At 42.8% G+C, this 24317-nt stretch overlaps 1 protein-coding gene across 2 annotated transcripts in view; it reads left to right on the top strand.

The window, feature by feature from the left end:
* slc8a3 (solute carrier family 8 member 3) overlaps nucleotides 1-24317 on the top strand; it is a 105733-nt gene that overhangs the window by 6743 nt on the left and 74673 nt on the right. For both annotated transcript variants that reach the window (XR_011603032.1, XM_070979051.1), the window contains exon 2: nucleotides 1277-3143. Coding sequence is in view for 1 of the 2 variants with exons in the window: in XM_070979051.1 (XP_070835152.1) it covers nucleotides 1363-3143 (1781 nt within the window). In the remaining variant the exon portion in view is untranslated. The remainder of the gene's footprint in view (nucleotides 1-1276; nucleotides 3144-24317) is intronic.

The raw sequence follows: 24317 nt of genomic DNA, 5'->3' as shown, positions 1-24317 counted from the left end.
TAACTTACACGCTCTGTATCTCTCTGAAGATATTATTTTAATTCAGACTAAACTGGCTGTGTGTCTCAGGGGCCCAGAGGTGTAGTGGAGGCTGCAGAGAGGCCCCACCCGTCCTCCTGAACCACTGAATAATCACAGGTACCACTGAGAAGAGAGCCTCTATAATAAATCCCCTGTGTTCTGTCTTTAAGCAGCTCACATCTTCAAAGTTTGGGCTGGTTAACTTCACGCTCCCGTTGCCTCTGGCCTCAGCTGTTAGCATCAAAAGAATTGTCAAGTCCTGTCTCATAAGAGCTGAAGAGGTGCGTAAGATGCTTAGTCTGAGCTTTTATGATTTTGGACAATGTCTGGATTGTTATTGTAATGCTGCTTTCTCTTGCGGAAGTGGTAAGTGTGCATTTAGCGCTCGGTATATAATGAATGTGGACGGGACATCTGTAGCCTTTGTTTCAGTTTGCCTCTTGACGGTCTCCTGCCTCCCCTCTGCTGTTTTTTTGCCAATGCGACATTTTGGACAGTGCTTAGTTTGGCAACATTGCACGCCTGCTGAGCGAGCTGTTTGGTTCAGAGCTGTGTATTACCCCCGAGACTTCAGACAATCACGCTCAAATCCACATTACTGGGCGCACATAGCCACATCTGAACTGAAATTAAACTTTATGATAGGAAATGAGCCCACAGGCTCTGATTTTATTTAATAATTGTTATCTACATTGTTCACACAGTGGTTTACAGACCTCTAAGCATAGGGAAATATTTTCCGGCCCGCCTCTTGTACATAGCATAAAGGTCTCATGACTATGCTGTTTGTAAAGCAGCAGCAGTAGCTCAGTGAAGTCTTACAGAAGGACAGTGGGATAATTTAAATTCTTGCACTCATATAAAATTCAGAAATTCTTCTCTTGCTTCAGACACGGTGTGTGTTTCTCTCTGAAATGCAAACACACAGTCTCAAACTTGGGATTTAAAACAATGTGGAAGTACCCTAAGGTTGGATAACCATCCCATTATGTGATTCCATTAATTATTGAATTATTATGTGACTAAAAATGACTGCATTTTAAAACAGTTCAGTATGTAATGCATTAAGTAAATACAATACATATTTACTGATACATTTATGTATCTAGTAAATAGATACAAAGCAACATGATGCAGTTGTTTTAACACTGCTGTTCCTGTCTGAATCTATCATATGAGACTAAACTCTTTGTGTCTTGTCATAAAGATATAATATAACATCCTCATCATCTCTGTTTCTGTCTGCTGTGTTTAGGTGGTGGGTGGAGAAAAGCACAGCCCAGTGCTGGATCCCAGAGGGACTCTCAGTGTGGTAAGGACCCTTGAGACGAAGGAGGGTGCATGGAGGGTTCAAAGCCTGTAAAGCCAGGGTCGTCAGCCTGCCTCTGGTTGGGGCTGGTCTCTGTGGCTGTAGCCTTCCTTTGTACAGAGGCCCGGACCACTCCGAGCCCTCCGGTAACCCCCAGCAATGCGACCTGTTCGGGAAACTCCAAGTGTCATGAAGGAATCATCCTGCCCATCTGGTATCCTGAGGATCCCTCCATGGGAGACAAGATCGCACGGGTCATTGTGTATTTTGTGGCAATGATCTACATGTTTCTCGGAGTGTCCATCATCGCTGACCGTTTCATGGCGGCCATTGAGGTCATCACCTCACAGGAAAGGGAAATTGTCATCAAGAGGCCCAATGGAGAAACAACCACCACCACCATCCGGGTGTGGAATGAAACCGTCTCGAATCTCACCCTCATGGCCTTGGGCTCATCTGCCCCCGAGATTATGCTCTCAGTAATTGAGCTTTGTGGACATGAGTTCAAATCTGGTGAGCTCGGGCCCTCCACAATTGTCGGCAGTGCAGCCTTCAATATGTTTGTCATCATTGGCCTCTGCGTGTCTGTCATTCCCCAAGGAGAGGTACGCAAGGTCAAACACCTCAGAGTGTTCTTTGTCACTGCGGGCTGGAGCATCTTCGCTTACATCTGGCTCTACATGATTCTGGCTGTGTTTTCTCCCAATGTAGTCCAGGTCTGGGAGGGTCTACTCACACTGGCCTTCTTCCCCATATGCGTACTCCTTGCCTGGGTAGCAGACAGACGACTCCTCTTCTACAAGTTCATGCACAAGAAGTATCGTACAGACAAGCACAGGGGTGTCATCATCGAGACGGAGGCCGAACGCTCCAAGGGGATTGAGATGGACGGCAAGATGGTCAACTCTCACTTCATGGACGGAGGTGCGGCAAGCAATCTTGTTGGTTTGATCGAGAGCAAAGAGGTGGACGAGTCCCGGCGCGACATGATCCGCATCTTGAAAGACCTGAAGCAGAAGCACCCAGAGAAAGAGTTGGATCAGCTGGTCGAGATGGCAAACTACTACGCTCTCTCGCACCAGCAAAAGAGCCGTGCCTTCTACCGCATCCAAGCTACCCGCATGATGACAGGCGCGGGAAACATCCTGAAGAAGCACGTCGCAGAGCAGGCGAAGAAGAGCACCAGCGTGCAGGAGGTGCATGTGGAGGAGCCAGAAGAGTATGTGTCTCGAATTGCGTTTGAGCCTGCTGTCTACCAGTGCCTCGAGAACTGTGGCGCTGCCATACTGACCATCGGCAGAAAGGGTGGCGACATCAACAAGACGATCTACGTGGATTATAAAACAGAGGACGGCTCAGCTAACGCTGGGGCGGACTATGAGTTCACAGAGGGAACAGTAGTGTTCAAACCAGGAGAGATGTTCAAGGAAATAAACATTGGCATCATAGACGACGACATCTTTGAAGAGGATGAGCACTTTTTTGTGCGGCTCAGTAATCTGCGCGTCCTGGAGACTGAGGACGAGGTTCTGTCCGCCAACAGTCTCCCGTATCCAAAGGCCATGCTGGGCTTCCCCAGCGTGGCCACGGTGACCATTCTGGATGACGATCATTCGGGCATCTTCACCTTTGAGAGCGGCTCCGCGCACGTCAGTGAGAGCATCGGTATAATGGAAGTGAAAGTGCTGAGGACTTCTGGAGCAAGGGGGACGGTCATTGTGCCTTATCGCACCATGGAGGGACTCGCCAAAGGAGGAGGAGAGGACTTTGAAGACACATACGGAGAGCTGGAGTTCAAAAACGACGAGACCTGGTAAGACTGCTTTTGTCATGATAATTGTGTGGCAGTTCCTTTTTGTTAACGTGCCGTTAAGCGATTTTCTTCTTGGCTCTTGCCTGATTTTTAGTCAACCAAGGTTATTGAACATGAAGTGCATTTAGTTTAGAGTCATAAATAAGATTTTTTCTTTGTGTGCTTGTTTTTGCATCCCTTTGATCTGTGTTTTGTTTTTGAGTAGCAGTTTGATGGCGATAAACTGTCAAGAAACGATAGCTACAGTATATATGATATGATAGCTAGCTTCAAAGCTAGTCAGCAATCTGCCAGATAGTGTCTCATTTAGCATTTGCTTTTGATACAAAGACTGTTGTCTTCTTTCCTCCTGACATCATTTAATTTCGAACATACTTTGGTAACCTATTCATGTGCTGTTTGCACTCATGGCTCTGTGACTTTTAAAAGCATTTTTCTTTAAGTGGTTACACACCGTACCCTCTCATCTGAGCGTGCACTCTATATCCCCTTGTTTTCCTGTCAAGAGATTTTGCTGTCATCAGAGCGCAAACCTGTGTGTGTGGCATGCAATTGGGATTCAACTTTAGGATTCGTCACACAGCTGTGGAAACACGAAGTCCTGAAGTAACCCCTCCTTGCTTCTTTAATCCCTGCTGCTTTTGTTTTGTTGAACTCTGGATTTTTGCTCTTGTTCTTTTTTGTTGTTGTTTCTGTGTCAAATCTGCATCAACTGAAAGGAAGCAGTATGGGAGACGGTGCAGGATAACAAAAGGAGAGAGAAAATTTCAACAACAAATGTCATAGGTCGGGCTCAGGCCCATGTAGTAATCAGAACATGCGAGACTCTGAGGTTGAGTAGGCAGAACAAATGATGACGAGTGACAAGAATCCTTTCGGGGGCAGCCATGCTAATAAAACATGCAGTTTGTTGATAAGCATACATGAGTAATAGTGAAGTTTTATGTAAATTGTGTTATGTTATGTAGCCTTGTTAGCTGTGCCATCTGTGTACAATACTGCACAACAAAACACATAGGCTTACAGCTGAGTGGGCAGATTTGGCTGTGTTGCAGTAATAACAACATACTGTACTGTAGTACAAATAAGACCAGGGCTGAGTATTGTATGATACTACAGCCTTTTGCCCGATGCATGTCCGGAAGTGCTCTGGGGTACTGGCATGTGCACAGGTCTATACCTCTTGAGAAATATCGATTTGTTTATTTCACAGCTTGCATCCACTTGCATCTCACACATTGGTCTGCAGGCGCTGAATCAAAGTGACATGCGTCTGTGACATACCCTTCTCGCACCAATCAGGACCCTCTCAGTGTGCTGTGGCTCACTGGCATGGGCTGTGCTCCAGGGTGTGGGTTTCTGAGGGCTGAGGCAGCCCAGGAGACCGGCGGCGGGGGAATAAGTGTCGGGGTGATCAGCATGCTCTCGGGGCCTGCTGAGCTCTTAGGGTTTTGCTTGATTTATGTTAGAGATGCTTTATGGGCCGGGCCTGACAGCTGCCGGGGGAGTCGAGGGGAGAGATGTGGAGAAGGACTATCATTATGAGACTGCTGTGATGTTGTTGGCATTGTGAGGGAATGCTGGGCTATTGATCTGTTCATTGTGTTGCACATCGTGCTACGAGTTAGATGTTCTTACAGTGCAGCACCGCTCCTTTGTGAGAGTGCACAACTTGACACGCTGTGAATTGATAAACGCTAGTATCAGTACCAGTAGTGATGTGATGGAAGAATCAGACTTAATGGCCAAATAATTATCACATTAGAACATTTCAGAAAACACTTGGGACCTGTGTTAAACAAATCTAATTGCCTCTCTTATTGAATCGTGTCAGTTCCGTCATCATACGTCTCATAAATTTGAAAATTACTGACACCGAGTCGTTAACATGAGTAATCTGGAAGAAGAATCAGAATGCAGATTCAAATAATTAGTGCTTTAAAAGAATAGACAGTTTGGGAAATGTTTGCTTTCTTGCCAAGAGTTAGATGAGAAGATTGACACCACTCTCCCACTGGTACGGTAAATATATAGTTGGAGCACTTAGCTTATATTAGCTTAGCATAAGAACTGATAACATCTAACCTGGCTTTGTACAAAGGTAACAAAATCCACATATAATCACCTCTAAAATCAATAATTAACACTTTATATCTGGCTGGTTTAATCAATGCAAAAATAGAAGTATAAAAAGGACATAGTTTTTATTGATTTGTTATTATGCTAAGCTAAGCTAAACGTATGCTCGCTGTGGCTTCATATTTCTTTACTTCATATTTAACGGGCAGGCATGAGAGTGGTCTTAATCTCCTCATACGCCTCTCAACAAAAAATTCATTTTCCAACATGCCGAACTATCCTTTTAAACCATCCCAAACCAGGGAGTGGCAGCATGAGGTGCGTGAAGGCATGTCCTAGCTCTATGTTTTAGCTCTGTTATGCATTGAGGATGTGAGGATTTATTATTTAATCAAAGTACTGCATGTAAATGGATTGTTGACAGTCGGGTGACAGACTGAGGTTAAGGGCCGGGCCAAAGGTCATAATGTTTCACCTTTGATCCTTTTAGCAAGAACTAAAATCGTACTGTTGCTTTTTTATCAGCTGTAAATATAAACCATGACATTTTCATTGACATTGAAGAGGCTGTGAGATTACACAGGCTGTGCTATTACAAAGAAAAAAATAATCAAAATCGCCATCTGTGCAATAAAAGCAAATGTTCTTGTTGACATATAGTACGCGCAGTCATATTGACAATATACATTTTTATAGTCTGTTCATGCAAAGGGACCTCACGAGACATACTGTGCATATTGACTAAACATACAGTCAGTGTTGATTAATGCGCTGGCTGTAGAGTAATGATGAATATTATATGATTTCTCAAAACATACAGGACATTATTCATCTGAGCAGTTAAAACAATGAAAATTGTTCATATGCATGAACACGCTTGAGTATTAATATGAAAATCTTTCCTTCCCCCTTCAGAGACTTCTGGATCTTTTGTAGAAATGGCAGACTGCTGTTACAGAACTCCCAACAAATCTCCAGAAATTTCCATAATTACACTCGGATAGTGATGAATTAGATTCCGTGTGCATCCATAAAAAAGACAAAGAGGAGCAGTGGAAGTGACAGCTTCATCCAGAAGCATACTAGAAGATTCATGAGAACATTTCCATACACAAAACAAAGGGGATGAACGTGTAGAATATTCACTAAAGGCATAATTACAATGATGTTTCTTCCACTGCCTTGAAAGCTCTCCTCAGGGTCGTTTTCACACTAGCGACGAGAAAAAACACAGAATTTATTTGCCTCCATTGCCTTCACATTCGTATTCCAACTCTGCTGTGCATGGAAATTGACAATGGAAATGTTATGTTTATTTCCATTTTGCATAGATGTTGAAATAACAGAAGGATTCCCGTCTTGGCACATGCTTAAGACAGTTTTCCTTCTTGCTGCTCAGTCAGTGTTAATTGCGACGGCTAAATGAGGCTGGAGTGTGCTCCCCGGTTAAAGTGCAGGGGCTTTTTTGATGTCCTTTAGGACAATTAGACCTCATAATGCTTCAGCCCTCATGTTCTTCCTTTCTCTCGTCCCCTGTTTTATGAGGCATTGACTCTCAATCTCTTTTGACACACTTTGGGTCCATTGTTATCAACCAGAGTGGAAATTTATTACAGTCCTAATCTGGAGCTCTGGAATACATCACTCCAATTCTTAGCCAGACAATAGTTCTCAGCACGAAGTTTAATAGTTTCTTGGTGGCGGTGCTTCTTCTCTGAGCTAATGGATGTGAACCTCGTTGAGGCACCGTGAACTCCTTACATGTACACTTTATGATGGTCAAAGCTGTGAAGTGGCTCTTGAGTTAAAAAGTGCCTCCTTGCAGGTGAGACGAGGCTAACAGGAACACATTTTCAGGTGGTACAGAGCAGTGGCTCCTGCAGAATAAAGGCTGTGCTTGGATTTTTTTTTTAACACCGTTACCTCGAGATAAGGAACTCATTTTCTTGTGATAATGGGTTAATATATCTCGTTATCTCAAGAAAACAAAAGGCAGATTTCTCGAGATCGTAAGATAATTTATCTCGAGAAAACGACTTTTGTTTTATTGGAATCGATCGAGAAAATAATCTGCAGATTAATCAGAGGTGAAAATAACTTTTTTTGTAGCCCTAAACTCTTTGTAATCCTCTTGTGACCCTTCAGATTTATTCTGAGACCCTTTGGGGGGTTCCGACCCCTACGTTGGGAACAACTGGTACAGAATATGTTTGCCTCTGACACAGTAAAAAAACTGAAGGTTGCAGGCTTCTGTTTCCTTTGACCCAGTGACGATAACACAGCTGCCAGGTGGAGAAGCTCCATCCCCGGGGAGACGGATGTTTAACTAGGCGCTGATGGGTTCGTAAACAAATGAGTGGTGTGCAGCAGACGGACCAGAATCAGCTAAAGTAATTGCCACTGCAGTCACGCCTGTATGAGCACGACTCTGCCGTGCTCGTAAACCTCCCGTATGTTTTTTTAAAATAGCGTGACATAGGCCGCTGCATTATGGTCACGGTAAGATGCACGGATTTGCCCTTTCCCCTCCTGTCTACCCCACCTCCTCCAGCTCAGGCAGCGCCCTCACCCAACCTTTTTGCTTAATATCTCTTGAATGTGTAGCTGTCACCCCTCTGGGCATCATGACTGACAGAACACATGTCCACGCTGATCCTCGTCCTGCTGACCATACAGCTTTTCCCCCTGCCAGCACTTTTCCAGACACCCTGGAATAGACCCATGAGGTTTACCTTACCGCCCTGCAGCCAGCCCTCACACACATCCAGGACCATCTCAGGCTCAGCTAATCATATTCGGTGCTGTACTTCTGTTGTTTTATTCATGCAAGCCTCATACTTTCTGTCCTCTCGATAATTGGAATGTGTCTTTGTATTTTTACTGTGCCTCGGGGTGCAACCACACTTTGTTTTCTTTGGTAATGTGGTGAAGTTTGTTTTGTAGTATTTTTGTGTTTGCTTCATGACAGTTTGGTTCAATTTTAAAGTGAACCAGAGCTCATAATGTTATACTGACTCACATGTGGCCCAATCAGGTCTGAGGTTTTGGTAGACAAGGGATCAAAAGAAATCAAATTCCAGGTGTACCTGAAGAAAAGCATGATGGACTGATTTGACGACTTGCAGACATTGTCTTCAGTTTTTGTACCTTTGAAGAGCACACAGAGGCAAAGCTGAAGATGATATGAATAACTAACACGACTAAGACCCCACAGCCTTGCTAATGAGGCATAGTGGTGCTTTGAGCTTAATGCTAACATATGACCGTGCTAGCATGCTGGTGATTTTCTGGTATTATGTTTACCAAGCTTGCAGTCTTAGTTTAGGAGGTTAGCATGCTAACATTTGGTAATTAGCAATTAACACAAGGTACGGCTGAGGCTGATGGGAATGTCATTAGTTTATGCATCTATAGAAAATTTGATGCCAATCCATGTTGTAGATGTTGAGATGTTTCACTGGACTAATGACAACTTTGACCTGCTGGTGGCGCTAGATGTAAAGTCTCTTAATCATCAAGATGATAAAGATTTCATAGCAATCCATCCAATAGCTGAGATATTTCGAACTCGAGGAAAGGCTGTAGGATTAACATTGAGCAGGTTCATCCTCTGTGGACCATGAATGTCTGCACAAAGTTTGGCACCAGTCCATGTTGTAGATCTTGAGATTTCACTGAACAAATGATCAACCTTTGACCTGCTGGTGGCGCTAGATGAAAAGTCACTGGATCACCAAACGCAGTGGGATTCATCCTCCATCCACCATGAATTTCTGTACCAAATTTCATGACAACCCATCCAGCCGATGTTCAGTCTGGACCAAAGTGTTCGTCCATGGAGCCGCACTTCCACCGGGGCTACAAACAAGTGAAGTGAAGGCATCCTTAGAGGCAATTACAGGCCATAAAATGGCATGAAATTGTTTTCTGTATCACCAACACTTTCCCCTCTGCTATCACCTGAGATCAGTTTGTTAACACACACTCATAAAAAAACAGAGTGTCTCACACAGGTTCTAACACATCCACAGACATACAGTACTGGAAGATTCATGAGAACATTTCTTATCTCAGCAAACTTATTGTAGCTTTTGCACTTTGGCTGCTGCTTACAAATACTGTACAGAAACACACACACACACACACACACACACACACGTACACACACACGCACTAACTCACACACAGGTTGAGTGGCAATAAATATGCTGGCCCTGCGTTTGTTCCTCCCAGTTGGGGGAATGCAATTAAGTTAAAGCTTATTTATAACACAATTCAGTGCAGGGCATGTCGCCAGCTCCGAGCCTCCCCCTGAGTGTTTGTGTGTAAATCTGACTGGGGATCATATATTCAGGATCCCCAAACTTTTGACAGCCTCTCCAGCCTAATAGAGTTAGGATGGAAGTAAGTGCATCAGTTTGACCCATTTGACTGTTTGAGTGTTTGGCTCCAGTGTTTTAACAAATAAACACGGCGTGGTTTTATAATCCAGTTTTATTCTGGAAAAGATGACTTACAAAGTGACTGATGGTGCAAACTTTCAGTAAGTTGTAAATGGTAGTACTTCCACAGACTGGATCCTCTAGAGAAGTTGTATTTTAAGGATCTTTTTGCCTGAACTGTATGAGTCTGCTTTTAAAGCGTTTCAAAAGGTTTAAATAATTGAGAAATATACTTATTAATAACATGATTATTTGGCTTAAAGCAACCGGCTGTTGTGAATTATCCTCATCAAGGGAAAATGAAGGTTGGCAGTGTTTCTAACTCCTTTCATGTCTCCATTATCCATTAAATGAATGAATGAACTCAGCCGACGCCAACAACCAGTGTTACTACTCCATATTGAATTACGATGATTTCACTTTACCTGTTCGGTGAACATGCTTCTTTCTTCTCTCTCGCTTCCAAAGCGATGTTGATCATTTCTTGATGGAAATTTGGAAACAAATGTACTGTGTCTGGGGTTTTTGTAGTTGCTGGCCTCAAAGGAAAATGGGAAGTGATCTGTTTGTCTTTGCGAGATAGAGCGCCGTCAACAGTGTCAGAGTTGTCTCTTTCCACTGTAATATGGTAAATGTTACCTGCTAAACCTCAGCATTTTAGCTTTGTACTTTCATCATGCTACGCTAGCATTCTGACAGTAGCATCCAGTCCAGCCTTACAGCTTGTCTGCAGACTCTTAATGTAATTTTTAGTGCATTGTATTTTGGTGGGGGCAGATATCTTAAAACCTGGGTAAATGAACCCAAATGTATCAGCATTTTTTATTTGTTATTTGGTTGAACAGACTTTTTGAACAGCATTCAGCCCCAGAGGATAATTCTTCTCAGTTTTTAAATGGTTGCATCTGCCGATTGATTCTGATCCAAATCCTGCTGAAATCTTCTCTATTTCTCTGTTTTACGGCCCTGAATCCAAAACTCCTTTGCAAAACACAAACGTGTCGTATTCGATGCTGTAACACCCGCACTGCATCAGGACCTGTGCACTGCTGATGTTGTGATCATCGGCAGCCTGAAACCTGAGCATGCAGCACAGTATTAGAGATGCTTCTTTAATTAGTGTGAGCTGGTTTGTGATGATGCCTTCAGTCATATCAGATGTGCTGCAAATAGGAACTGCCTGCTGGGAAAACTCTTCATTTCGGCCTCCTAGAGGTGATGAGTAGGATCTGTGGGAACTTCTCATTGGCAGTGATATCTGCAGCTTTAGTTAAAGGGGCGCTCCACAGATTTGCCCCGGTTTGGAGGCTGCATGTTTTTAGTACAAAGCTTGTATTACAAACTGGAGGTGTGGTGTTTGAAGGGCATGGGTGTTTATGCTTTGTTTATGTTTTTGAGGTGCACTATGGAAAATGTAGGATCCAGAATTTTGGGAGCTTACTAGAGACTCAAAGTCAGGATATCTCGACCTCTGCTGCTTTGATTTTGACTTTTTTCAAAAAATATGTTTGTTGTGAGATGCCTGGCTTTATGGAAGTGCAGATTAAAGACACATCCTCCTTAGTTTTAGAGCAAAAAGTGTTTCAGACGAGGCAACAAGTTAAAACCCAACAAAAATAAAAGCAAATTTTGAAGGATTATAGAAGTGATCATTCACGGCTATTTATGGTAGACAGTGGTTTGGCCTTCAAGCTGAGGGGTGTGTTTGAAAAGGAATTGATAAGTAAATTTATTAAGTTGATTGATAGAAAACATAATCAACAACATTTTTTGTGCTCAACTAATTGAAAAAAGTTTTAGATCGAGCAAAAATTTTTTAGTTTTAGCATCTACTAGAACTAAATATGTTTAGTTTTTGGATTCTTGGTCGGACTGAGCAAAGAATTTGATACGTTACTTTGGTCTCTGTGAGATAGTGACTGACAAATAATCTATAATCTAATCTATGACAGAAAAATGTTTTAAAATGCTGCAAATAACAGTTTTTTTCATTGTTTTCACGGTTAATCGATCAGTTATTTGGTCCACAGATTGTCAGCTTATAGTGAAAAATACAGATCATAAGTTGTTAAAGCCCATGGTCACCTTTGTAAATTGATTGTTTTTTCCGATCAACAGTCAAAAACCACATTTGACCAAAACAAAAACAGCAGATCTGGTCATTTGAAAAGCAGCAAATAATCAAAATAGTTGTCAATTATTTGCCTGACAAGTGACTGATCAAATAATTAACTAATCATCTCAGCATTAATCAGATCTCTAACCAGAGTAAGTGCCTTTAAGAGGCCGGTCTCTATCGCTCCCCACAGCAATTCTCTTTGGTTGCACTTCGGCTTGCACTTGAAAGAGAGATGAAGAGGGTGCGTTCAATACAGGTCGCTGCTCTCATTTCATTCCCTGCCTGCCAGGGTGACAGTCTGAGGTACCAGTGGAGGTGCCCCTCCTGCCCCTGCACCCACATCCAGCATCTGCATACTTTGATAAAGGTCAGTCTCGCTCCACAGCACCTTCCTCCATGCACAGTGCAGCAGCATTAAGACGAGAAATCGATGAAGCTCACAGCGAGAGGCTGCACCGGGAGTACTGGGGGGGGGGGGGTCTCGGCAAAAGGCTGCAGGAGATGAGAGACGCTGTCGGCTTTTAGGCTTTTTATTCTCTGCTGTTGTCTTATTTTTCACGCCTGGAACAATAATAGAAAAGCATATGAGAGCGAGGGGTTATGTTTGCAAATTTCCAAATGCTGAATGGTGATTAGAACGTGTGAATTCAGCTCATGGCGCTTGACGCCTGACCAATATACGAAATGCTTCAGTGAGCAACCCTGAAGGAAGATGAGCGTCAGTAAAGCTGAATGAATGAATTCGAATGAGGATCTTTTTTCAGTTTTTTTTATTTTTTTATTTTTAAATAAAAGTCTGTGAGCGTTTCCGTAAAATATTAATCAGTGTCATCCCTTAAAACTGAGGCTGCTGAGTGCTCATCGCTGCGGCTTTTTCACACCACGTTTTAGTGTAGGTCATTCATCGAGCAAAAATGTGAAATATTTACTGGCTCCAGCTTGTCAGATGTGGGGATTAACTGCCGTTCTCTATTTATATCATTGTAAATTGAACATTTTGGTAGAAAATTAAGCTGCAATTTAACAATTCTGATAATAAATTAATTAGTTCAGGTCATTTTTCAAAGTGACAATTCCAAAGTTTTTCTGGTTGTACCTTCTGAAATCTGAGGATTTCCTCCTTTTCTACTAATATGATAACAAATGAAATATCTTTGAGTTTTTCAAACAATTTTTGAGAACTTGTGATGGACATTTTTTACTTTTTATAGCCCAAGCAATTAAAAGCCAAAGGTATTCATTTAAAAGTTATATACAACAAAGAAAAGTAGTAAATCCTCTCAATGAAGCATCTGGAATTTGTCTATTTACTTGAAAAATACTTTAAAATGATTAATCGAGTATCAACATTATTGTTAGTTTGCTGTCAATCGTCCAACTGATGAATCAAGTGCATTCAGCTAATTTATCTCTAATTAAAGTGATCGTTAGCCTAACTTGACTAAGTTACCTCTGAGAAATGTTTCGGTGTTTTCTGTCATTTTAAACTATTAGTCTGCAATTTATCATAAAATTGACCATTTAATCAGTAGGAGAAATAACCATTAGTGGCCCTTCTTACTCATTATTTAATTTTATATTCCTTTAGAAGACTCATAGGGACAAAAAAAGGACATGGACCTCAAGTTATGCCTTTTTCATTTTCTAGATAGAAAATATTTCTCTCTGTTTGCGGTCCTGTCTAATCCATCACTGCTCTCCTCTGGACCAGTCAGTCAGTGGGTGACATGCAATAGTGCTGTGAGCCCTGGAGCTGATGCCCCCCTCCGTTTGCCCTTTGACCCCAGATGAGTGTCGTGCATTGGTGCGTCTTGTGGAGCGTTTAAAGAAGCTCCCCGTTCAGCTCTGCAAAGTGACATTTTTTTCTTTATATGATTTGTGGACTTGACAAAAGAAGGGTTTGAAAGTCAAAGGAAAGGAGTCAGCGGCTCCTCGCTTTGTTCAGCGTTAAATCACAAGGGGGGCTTGTACCACTCGAGGTTTTTTTTCTATTTCCCGTCTTTGATTATCAGCCTTGTAGCAGCCTCCTCTCTCCACTGCCCTCCATCTGTGCAGCAGGGGTGTTCTTTCTCTCGAAACACCCTGAGCCGATGCTCGCTGTGATCTCACTCCAGTTTCATTCTGTGCGCTCTCCACTGTCCCAAGGCTGCTCCTCTCCTCTGCTCTGCTCTCTCGCTGTGTGTCGGGCCGGACCAGCATGCTCTGCGGGCAGCTCAGGGGACCTCCTTCAGGGGGAACTCGCTTCTCCATATTATTCCCAGGTTGCTGCAGCAGAAAATGCGCCAGAATGCATCAGTAGCTCCTCGCTACGCTTCCCTATCCTGTTCCTGCATGTCACCCCCGCCCTTCATCCCCTTTCCCCGTGCCTCCTCTTCCTCCTCCTCCTTTCTTTCTCATCACTTTCCTGTTGGGGCAGCACCTCTGTGGAGCAAAAGCAGGCATGGATCTCAACATTCATGTATCAGCTGTTTTAAAAAAACCCTTGATTTGTGTTTCAGAGCTGAATTAACTCTCGCTTTGCAGGAGGACTTCTACAGAGCCAGCAGGAACCCTGACATGACTTTTTTGTTTAAAAAGCCACTTTTATTTGCAATGTGGTTTCTATATTTAGGTTGGCTGTTCGGTTCAGATCCGCTTATCGTGGATTCGTTGCATTTGCTGAGAAACATCTCCCGTCTTTGATGAGCGTGTGTGATGGTGTGTCTTAAAGAGAGCAAACGCAGCACAGACACAGATGAATCTCAGAGCAGGGAGGCTCGTAATCAGTCGAGGGAAATCTTTATTTCGCATCCCTCCTCCATCCTTGACTTTTTTTCTCCGTCTGTCTCGACTTTGCCTCCCAGAGGAAAGTCTGGTCCTCGAGGCACAAGCTAGCCAAACTCTCTCCCCGGTGCCTCGAGGACAGAGTTGAAGACAGGCTGCATGCTCGACAAATATTGGATGCTTGTGTGTGTGTGTGTGTGTGTGTTTCTCCTTGATGCATCTGTGCTGGTGGGAGTGAAGGCTTCACTCAGGAGAGGAAATGGGTCTTTTGTGTTCCTCCTAATCCTCCCTGTTGATACTCGAGTGGCAGACTTATTAGGCGACTTATGCTCTGCAGCAGGGGAAGGGTTACTCTCAGGGCTTTCCATGCTCTCTTGGATGATCATATTTACATCAAACTCAAAGCGGTGGGTGCAAAAGGAGGGGTCCTTTATGCAGAGTGCACATCCCTTAAGAGGTTGAAAAATGAATGTGGTAATAGCGCAGCAATCCCTCCCATTTACGCTCACAACAGGGGGAAGGCTGTCTGATAACTTCGAGCCCGGAGGATTTTTGGCAGACGGCACAATGCAAATCATGGCAGGAGAAGTTGAGCGCAGGATGATGTTCGTGGCATCTTGACAGGAAGACGTGAGCAAAGGCTGCAGGGTGGTGTAATCAAGCTGAGGTCAAAGGTTAGGCCAGAGCTCTGCAGAACAAGAGGATGATGCCAAAAGTCCCAGCTTAGATCGGCTTAGCCCTCAGAGATTTTATCTGCTTCACCTGCCGCAGGTGTTGGACATCCCTTTTTATCTGTTTGGGATTTTTTTTTGAACGTCGTCAGAAAACAGGAGCTGAATGTATATCTGTAGAGATAAAATGTCTGTTTGTTCCCCATCTGTTGTGCTTCTTGTTTGCTTATGATGGTTTTGTCAGTTTGCCACTTCTTTTTTTTTTAAGTCTATTTTCTTTTCTGTTTTTTGTAAATGCTCTCTGGGTTATTTTAGTTTGCCCATGCAGCCCTTTTTTAAAAGTAATATAACATCAGAAGAGTCCAAGACCTCTGGATTCTTCTCTTCCCCTGCATCAGGTGTTACACAAGGTGCGCTGAAATGCATCTGTGTCAACAAAGAACTTGCATCTTGAGTTTGTATTTGCATATTGCACAGCAGAAAAAAACACTTTATCGCAGCATATCTGTGCATGCTTCAGCCTCAAAATCCTTTTTTCTTAAAACACGTGAGAGTTTAGCTGGTAGAGAACAAAACAGAGTTGAAAGGAGATTGAATATCGAACCAAATGAATGCTTATATAATTGAACATTCACCATAACAGCTTTTATAAAGTGACAAGGAGATACGGAAATATGTCAAAGATTGTTTACAGTCTGTCTCTTGATTCATGATAAAAATACTTAATAAATAAGGCATTTTTTTCAGTGTGCCTTTGGTGGTAAATTGTCAAATCAGTGAGTGAGGTTTGGTTGGTGCCTATGTGTGACATTAGCTTCTAATAAATGTCAAATGACAGATTCCAGTGCATCTATGACACATTGTGTCAATGCAGTGGTTTCGGTCTGGAGTCCTTCTAGGTGTTGGCGAACCTTTGGCCACATGTATGTTTGAAGGCCAGATATGCCAGCGGCCTGGTAATGGAAGTGGAGGGTGGGTAGGAGGGTCGTAGAGGGTCAGTTTGGCAAACAAATGTGCCCACGCTGCCCCTCTGGGGTCCAGAGATGGGTAGAGCTGTCATGTCGAGGGAGCTGGCGAAAGATGAAGAGGTTACGCTGCTGGGATCACAGCTCTGCCAAGGCCCGCGGGACCTCTTTCTCTTTACAACACTCAACCTAATCTCCTCCACTATCGCTCCTTTCATTTCCCTCTCCTTTTCTTCTTTTCATGTTCTTCTGTCCCTTATCGTGTCAGGGGCCCTTGTTCCTGGCTCGCTTTCACTCTACACCCCCCCACCCCTGTCGCATTTTTGCCTTGGCTTTATCTCTCCCAGTTTATTTTAAGGCAACCTTTCGTGGATTTTTAGCCTTCTATTTTCTCTCCATCCTCCCCTCCTTTATCTCAGCCGTAATTTCTTTTCATTTCAATCGGTCTAATTCCATTTCATTTCTTCTCAACCCCCCCCCCCACTGTTCATATTTATTATTTAAGCCCTCAGCAGTGCCTCCGTATGTGCTTCCCCCACTTTATAGATGTTGGCCTACTTCTGTCTAAACCTGTAATTGCACTTTGGATTGAGAGTGTCACAGCATCGGGGCTGAGGTGTCAAACTTGTGGGCTCCAACTGGTCGTGCACACTTGACAGAACGGATAGTTTCATCATCACAGTAACATGCACGGACGGCTGTATATATATTTTAGGGATGACCCTGTCCTACAGCTTACTTTTGGATTTTACAGTATTTACCATGACCTAACATTACTCAATTTTTAAACTGAATTAGTCATTCTGTGAAGTTAATGCTAACGTTAGCCGCACCGGCTCCCTCAGAGCTCTGAATCTCGACTCATTTCAAACTATGAAACGTGCTTCCTGAGAACTCTCCTCTGCCCTACGAGCCAAAATGCATTAATGACACATTTAGTCAAGATTCAATAAAAACCAGAATCTGACTTGACATTTATTTTTCCATGTGAATTTTTCAAAGCCATAGAAATGCATAATTCAAAAGAAAAAAATGCAGCTAAAAAGCAAACCAGAGTGCCAGCTTCACTAACTAAAGCAAGAGAGGTCTTTAGCGTAGCCTAAGCTAAATTTACTTGCTTATTACAAGCTGTGCCAGTAGTATGAAATGATATAGATCTCCTGTCTGCTGAGTGGGTGTGGTTGCCTATTACAGATGGCCTGTTGCTTTCCATGTCAAAACAATACAACACCTGAGCCAGTCCAGATTTAAAGTTAGCGGCTTATTTTGATGCTCGCTCCAGATCCCACCTCAATATTTGCTCCAGTGACAAGGAGTGAAATAATGCCATTATCCGCACTCATGGTCTTTTCTCCCATTGGAATAAATGGACTCAGCACCTGCTGCTGGCAGAGGCGAAACCCACGTGACACAGATACAGGAAATGACTCCCAGTAATCACTCACGGCTGTATTTAGTATGCTATGTTAGAGATGGAGATGGTCAAAACATGGCTACACATGACAAAATCCTAATTTTTGATTTCACATATTTGACATGGTTTAATTGAAGTTGTTTTGAATCCAGTGGAGTTTCTGTATGATACTATATTTAGACATTAGTCACATGACATTACTCATTATATATTTTTCACGCTGGTGAACTAACGACTAAAAAAATGTATTTTAAAAGAAACTTGCACTGCAGCTTCATACTTTGACTGAAGAATTTTCAGTGGATTCGCTCAAAATACGGCATCTTTCGCCCATTTCTGTTTCCTGTCAGTGACCAAGTAAAGCTTTTTACTTTTTAAAACACAAACTTAAAAATAAACTGCCTCACACACACAAAAGGATGAAAATTAATGAGGTAAAAAAAACACATTAGAAGTATATTTAGTATTTTCTTGGACTACGATCTAAAGGAAATAAAGCTGCTCACATGTGATGTGCTGGGATACATGTGAGTCGAGCAGGCTGTTCCCAGCCCATCTAACATTGGAGTTATTTTTGAACCGCGGTATTTATAGGGAATAAAACCTTTCTAACCTTCGTACCGACGCCAACAGAAATGAGAGGGTGTCACTTCTAGATGTAAACTCCAGAAAATACATCTGCCTTTACATTACAGTCGTGGAACCTGTCATGTCAGATTTTATCCAGCTCAGTGTAGCAGCGTCCCCAACATGCCACCGACTGAGGCAGCGACAGGACAGCGAGGAGGAGGAGGAGGAGGTGAAATGAAACATGCAGGGAGCAAGAGGAGATGGAGGTGGATAAAGAGGGAGGGAGGCAGACGAAGAGGGAGATGGCGAGGCAGAGAGGGTGTGCGGCAAAGACGCGGCATCAGAGGCAACAAGGTGCAGGAAGATAATGATGGAGAGCCAGAGAAAAACAGAAGGAGAGAAAAGAGCGAAGAATGTGGCTAAAGAGAGAAAAACAGCATCTGAGACGGAGGGAGAAAATGAGAGGAAAAGAGCAAGCGGGAGTCAGATAAAGAGAAGAGTGAGAGCGAGTGAATAAGGAGGGAGAGAGAAAATGAGACCCCCAGATTTCTGTGCAGCGTGCTGGCAGGTTTGATGAGGCTTGACCAGGTGTGTGGAAGAGGAGGAGGAGGAGGAGGAGGAAGGGCCTGGTTACTCTAGAAGGGATTGAATTTCCTCACGGCAAACACTGATGATAGCAGCCAGCGCCGTGAAAATGTCCAGTCGTGGAGATAAGAGGAGGAAGTCAAGCCCGATCTGTGTGCGAGATCAGCAGCATAATGTGTGGGAGACTGTTTGGTTGAAACAAACTGAAAAGAGGAAGAAAACAATAAGCTGAACACCAGATTGATGCACCATATTCTTTATTTAAAAAAATCACCACCTACTCAAATGTAATAATTAAAAACACAAATCCAAACACTTTATAAGACAGTGTCTTAATTAAGCCTTTGGTTGATGAGATAAAAACACTTATGTTTATTTCACATGTTCATATTTTTAAAACATATAAACAGCTTAAATGGAACGAAGCCTTGAGCTAGTTCAGGCACAAAACTCGTGTATGCTGCTGCACGCACGCTCAGATGGCTGCAACAAATATCAAAGGAAGTCACTGCGAAAAAACATCTATTTCAGTCGCAGATGCTCTGCCTGTTGTTTCATTGTGTTATGGAGGAGCTCTATGCTTTTGCATGACCTCCTATAAACCTGCATGCACACTGCAAACTGCAACCCAGGTAACGACTGTCACTGACTTCATGTGGCTGCCAACGCTGCTCATTATGTAGCATTTCATGAGCAGGCTTTAACGAGCAGATCATTTTGCTTTGGAGCGACGTGTGTTAGTGATCCTTCCTGTCGAATTCTAGTTACCCACCCATGGTTAGATGAAGGGTTGGGATAAGTTTCTGGTTAGCTGTGGCAGAAATGGCTGGATGGGATTAAGGCTGAAGTGTGATTTTGTAGATTCAGCTCTAATATTTTACCCATAAGGCTTCACTGCAGTCTGTGAGGTCTGTTCATAGAGTGACTTTTTGGTACAGAGGTAAGATTGGTTCAGATTCGGAAAAACTTTGCTGCAGTACTAATTGCTCAATGAACAGTTACAAAGAAGGATGAAGATACTTAAAAAGGTAAAAAAATAATAAAATTGTTACATAACATTAATAGTACTAATAATAGTCAAAAATGTGCAAATGTGTGTGTGCCAGAGGTAAATGCAAATGCAGTAAATTAACAATAATTTAAGAGTGAAGATAAAAAGTAATACAAGGTAAGAGCTCTACTTCATAATCGAATGGTTATGAGCTAAATGCTAGCAGCAAAGATGCTAGTCTGTTAGCCCCTCAGTATCCCCTGAACTTCATGACAGTAAGAGTAAACAAGTTTGCTGTTCCTCACCAATCACTTGTTTACTCAAACATGAAGCAGTCGACGCACATCCACCTCACCGTACCGCGAGTGCGTTCATTTGTACCACAAGTGGCTCTGGTGGGGAATGAATGCGGCGCGCTTCCCATTGAACTATACAGGACCGTACCAAAGTGGGTGTCAGGAAGGAGCCAGGTCTTTGAAAGCTGGAATAGACAGGCAGCACGTGTTTCTTCCTCTCATTGTCAGAGACCTCAGAAAGAGAACGCGGCGAGGCTTTAGACAGGCCTAATTAAAACTTCCAATGCTGTGAATTCTCTTTGATCTCTCCATACAGTCCCAGCGGAGAGGCTTCAGTGTCACATTCCCCTCTGTACTTCTGTCCTATAACCCACTATTTTTCCTCTTGTACTAGTCTCTTTTTTCCTTTATTGTCATCTTCATCAGAGTAATATCTGTCTGCTTCTTGCTGGGGAAGAGATTTCATAAGAACATGTGTTCAGAACGTTTCTGTTGAATTTTCCAGAGAACTATATATCAACATTTTTACCAGTTTAAGCGAGCCCCTTAGGATGCTCGCAACATCAAAGAACCTCTCACACTAGATCTGTTAATATTAGCATATCATTTTTTCTCCTAACAAACTTTGTACAATTGAGCGCCCGACTCTTAAAGCATAAGTGTGACATTGTGGGAATTTTGCTGATTCGCTTTCTGGCGGAGAGTTTGGATGAGAGGATCTGCACCACCCTCGTATCTGTCCGTTAAATATAGCGAGCAGACGGGTAGCTTAGCTTGGCACAAAGACTGGAAACAGTGAACAAAAACGACCGTGCACCATCTCAAAAGCTTTTTTTTTTGTATGGATTAAAGAAACAAGATGTAGCGTGTTAATTAGTGAGATTTAGAGGTGCTGGGAGGCGGATTGTGTTAACTTAGCTGCGCCCCCGTTTCCAGTTTTTATTCTAAGTTAAGCTAACCGTGCTGGCTGCGATTCATATTTAACCAACAGATAGATGGTGGTGGTACCAATCCTCTTATTTAACACTTAGAAAGCAAATATGAGTGTAGATGTTCATCTGCTTCTTTAAAATGAAAATCAGTTTAAGTGCAATAAAGACCAGAAGTATGAATGCCCCCATTCTCAGCCATTTCTTTATAGATTGATTGTAATAATTACAACTTCAGGATTTTTTGAGTGGAGGATAATTTACTTCCCAAACTACAAAAAAAAGAAGTGACCCTGCTTTTTTCTAACGATGACATTTGTTTTCTGTGCAAACTGGACATTTTAAATGATGTCATTAGACTTCAAACTTTACATGATAAGTCTGAATCTTTTTTTTGTGAGACATTTTCATGATCACTGTTCAGGGACCGAATTAGAGGAAAACAAATTTCCCCTCTCAGTCACCAAAAATAAAAACTGCGATTTCTGCTCCTACACGTCGAGATCAAAGTGAGCGGACGTGAAGGCATCTCTCATTTCTCACATGTTGGGGGGGCACGCTCAACCTTCACCCTTCGCGTTCCCTCCAGATTTTCACGGCTCTGGTTAGCGAGTGTCAGTCCTCAGAGACATTAAAAACAGCTCGTTTTGAAGCCTGCCTTGTTTTTCATCTACCCTCTTGTGAAAATCCGTCCTTTGATGTTTCCACGCCCTCAAAATTGCTCTAATTCCGTTTGCCACTATTTATGAAACTGTTAATTGAGCAATTACTGCAGCGTCGATCCGTCAAAATTACCAGTTGTAATCCTACGCTTTCCCCTTTCTTTTAGTTTAGTTTAAAGTGTTCTGGCTCCTCATTTGAGCGAACAACCAAGCGGACTCTGACAAGGTAATTTGGCGTCAAGATAAAGGCAGAAGCAGACACTTTTAATCTTGTGATGTTTGAAGTTTGGCCTGCTTCTGAGTCAGCCCAGATTAAAGATGGAGTACAAGTGTGTGGATAGAAATGTGTGTGTGTGCGACGGATGAGGTGGAGGTGCTCCTTCCTTGATGGGTCCTGGTTAAACATGGTATATCTTGTCTTCAGGAAGCAGCGCCCTGCATGGCAGCCCCGGCTAATGGGAATCTGCTGCCTGTCATCTGCGGCCAGGCCATTTCATCAGAATGTCAATAGGGGGGGGGGGGGGAGCAGTATAGAATTTCTGTTGCCTACTGATGAATGCAGCATTGGTCGAAGCAAAAGGAGAACAGAACAATTGTGGTGCCTGAAGGGTGTGGAGGGCCGGCTCCGACTTTGGGGAGATATAGATTGATGAGGGATTGTTCACTGGGAATGAGATTTCATAAGAAGCTGTAGATTTTCTCCCTCCAGCTGCAGGTATGAAACAGAGTTGTGTCACAAGAACAGTAATACAACCCCCCACACACACACATGCACGCACGCACGCACGCACGCACACACACCCTTGATGTTTACCATTCAGCACACCGACAGGCCTCGGCCACAGAGGAAACTCAGACGTTTACTGGTTGTGTGTGTGTATGAACTGATAGGGCTCTTTTGCCTCTGACTAATAGATGAAAGCTTGAAAGAGCTGCAGCTGAATAATTGAGGTCTTATGTAATGATAATTGCCGCCCATAAATAGGGATTCACCTTTGGCAGAGCACAGACTCCATTTCCATTTCCGTGTCCCCCCGTTGTGAAGCCGAGCAAACTGTTTCCGTCTGAGATCATTCCCTTTTTGGCTAGACTCTCTGTCTCTCCTTCATCTCCTCTTTATGTCTCTCTGCCTGTCTTTATGTCTTTCAGGGGTTTTTTTCTTTGTCTGTCTCAGTCTTTGTCGGTTACACACAGACAGACGCACACACAGAGAAGTGACAGTTTCAAAGCAGTGCCTTGTGGAAGAGCCGGTATTGAACAGGAGCCTCAGTGAGATTGGCTGCTTTAATTGCTGTCAGAGGCAGGATGGGAGTGGCAGCGAGCTGGAACAGCTGAAAGGTTTCATCCAAAACGCTGTATAGCTGTTTCATAGAAGCAAAAAAAAAGTCTCAACACCTGAAATTCACCAGCAACGGTTAAAAGCACAGGACGAGCGACTGCAAGCTTTAAAGGGTTGATTCACTCAAATTAAAGTCCGTCTCACCATCATGTCCGTCAGCCCCCTCAGTTAACGTAGCAACACCTGTCACGATGTCCATTCTGTCATGTTTACAGTGATTACCACTCAAAATTCGTAATAATTTTTAAAACAATGGTCCTTGATTTCACACAGATACATACTGGATAAGAACTAGCTTCCCAGCTCACCTGGGGACATCTGATGTTGTTGGCTGCAGTTGTAGCGAGCAGGATTTTATCATAGCTAGCTAGCTAATCAAGTTAACATTAGCTCCATGATTTGTTGAGAAAAAAAAGAAAAAAAAAAAGACCATTGAGTGACTTCTCAATGTTTCCTACTGACCCCTGAAAAAGGAGTCTTGAAATATACACTCAACGGCTAAATACATGAGTTAGGCTAGTGCTAAAAGCTAAAAGGTCCCAGGGAGAAAACCAACATCTTCATCATGAAGATGTGAAGACAAACACAAGACATTGTCCTTTTATTGTCGCATTGAGTCAGTCTTATAAGCATGAGGGCAAATGCAAGATCTGACTGTTATTCCATTGTAATGTAATCCAGTTTAACTTTTTAGCTCACATATCTGTAAACAACACAGAGGCTAGATTTATTGAACGCCTTATTGTTCCTGTTTTTTTTTAACAGAGTTTCACTTCTAACCTCACAGGAAAAGGCTCTTAGATTGAGGACTAAACACTGTGTTTGTGGGACCTAACACTATCTTGTTTAATGTGTTTTGTTGGGGTTGCTGAGGTGTTAACAGGTCCAAATACAACAAAGAGCAGGGAGGGACTGCTAATGTTAGCCTATACTGTGGCATCTCCCACACAGTGGAGAAACACTGGTCACAAGGTGGAAGCGTGAGTCGTAAACAGTCATAAGCAAATATTGTATTAGCTAATTATGCCCTTTTTGGCTTTGGAAGTAATGCCTGGTCACTGCTGTACTGTAGGTAGGAAGCTAGTTCGCCGGACATGCTAATGTTTGCAGCTTACATTAGAGCAGATAGACAAGGTCTAATCCAATCCATACTGTACTTTTTGTTTTTGCTTTTATGAAGGACAAAAATGTAGTATAAATTAGGAAAGGCAAATTAATGCACAAGTCCATCCACTAGTTATGCTGTTATTAGTTTATTAGTTATAGATTTGTCCAGATAAACTGGTGGTGCTAGTTTTCTAGTCCGGTGCCATTAAATCATTGCAGAAGAAGAAGCGGATGCAGCAATC

The sequence above is a fragment of the Chaetodon trifascialis genome, chromosome 14 (assembly GCF_039877785.1).
Source record: "Chaetodon trifascialis isolate fChaTrf1 chromosome 14, fChaTrf1.hap1, whole genome shotgun sequence".
Classification (NCBI taxonomy): domain Eukaryota; kingdom Metazoa; phylum Chordata; class Actinopteri; order Chaetodontiformes; family Chaetodontidae; genus Chaetodon; species Chaetodon trifascialis.
The sequence above is the reverse complement of the archived record's forward strand: the minus strand, read 5'-3'. Positions and strand labels throughout refer to the sequence as shown.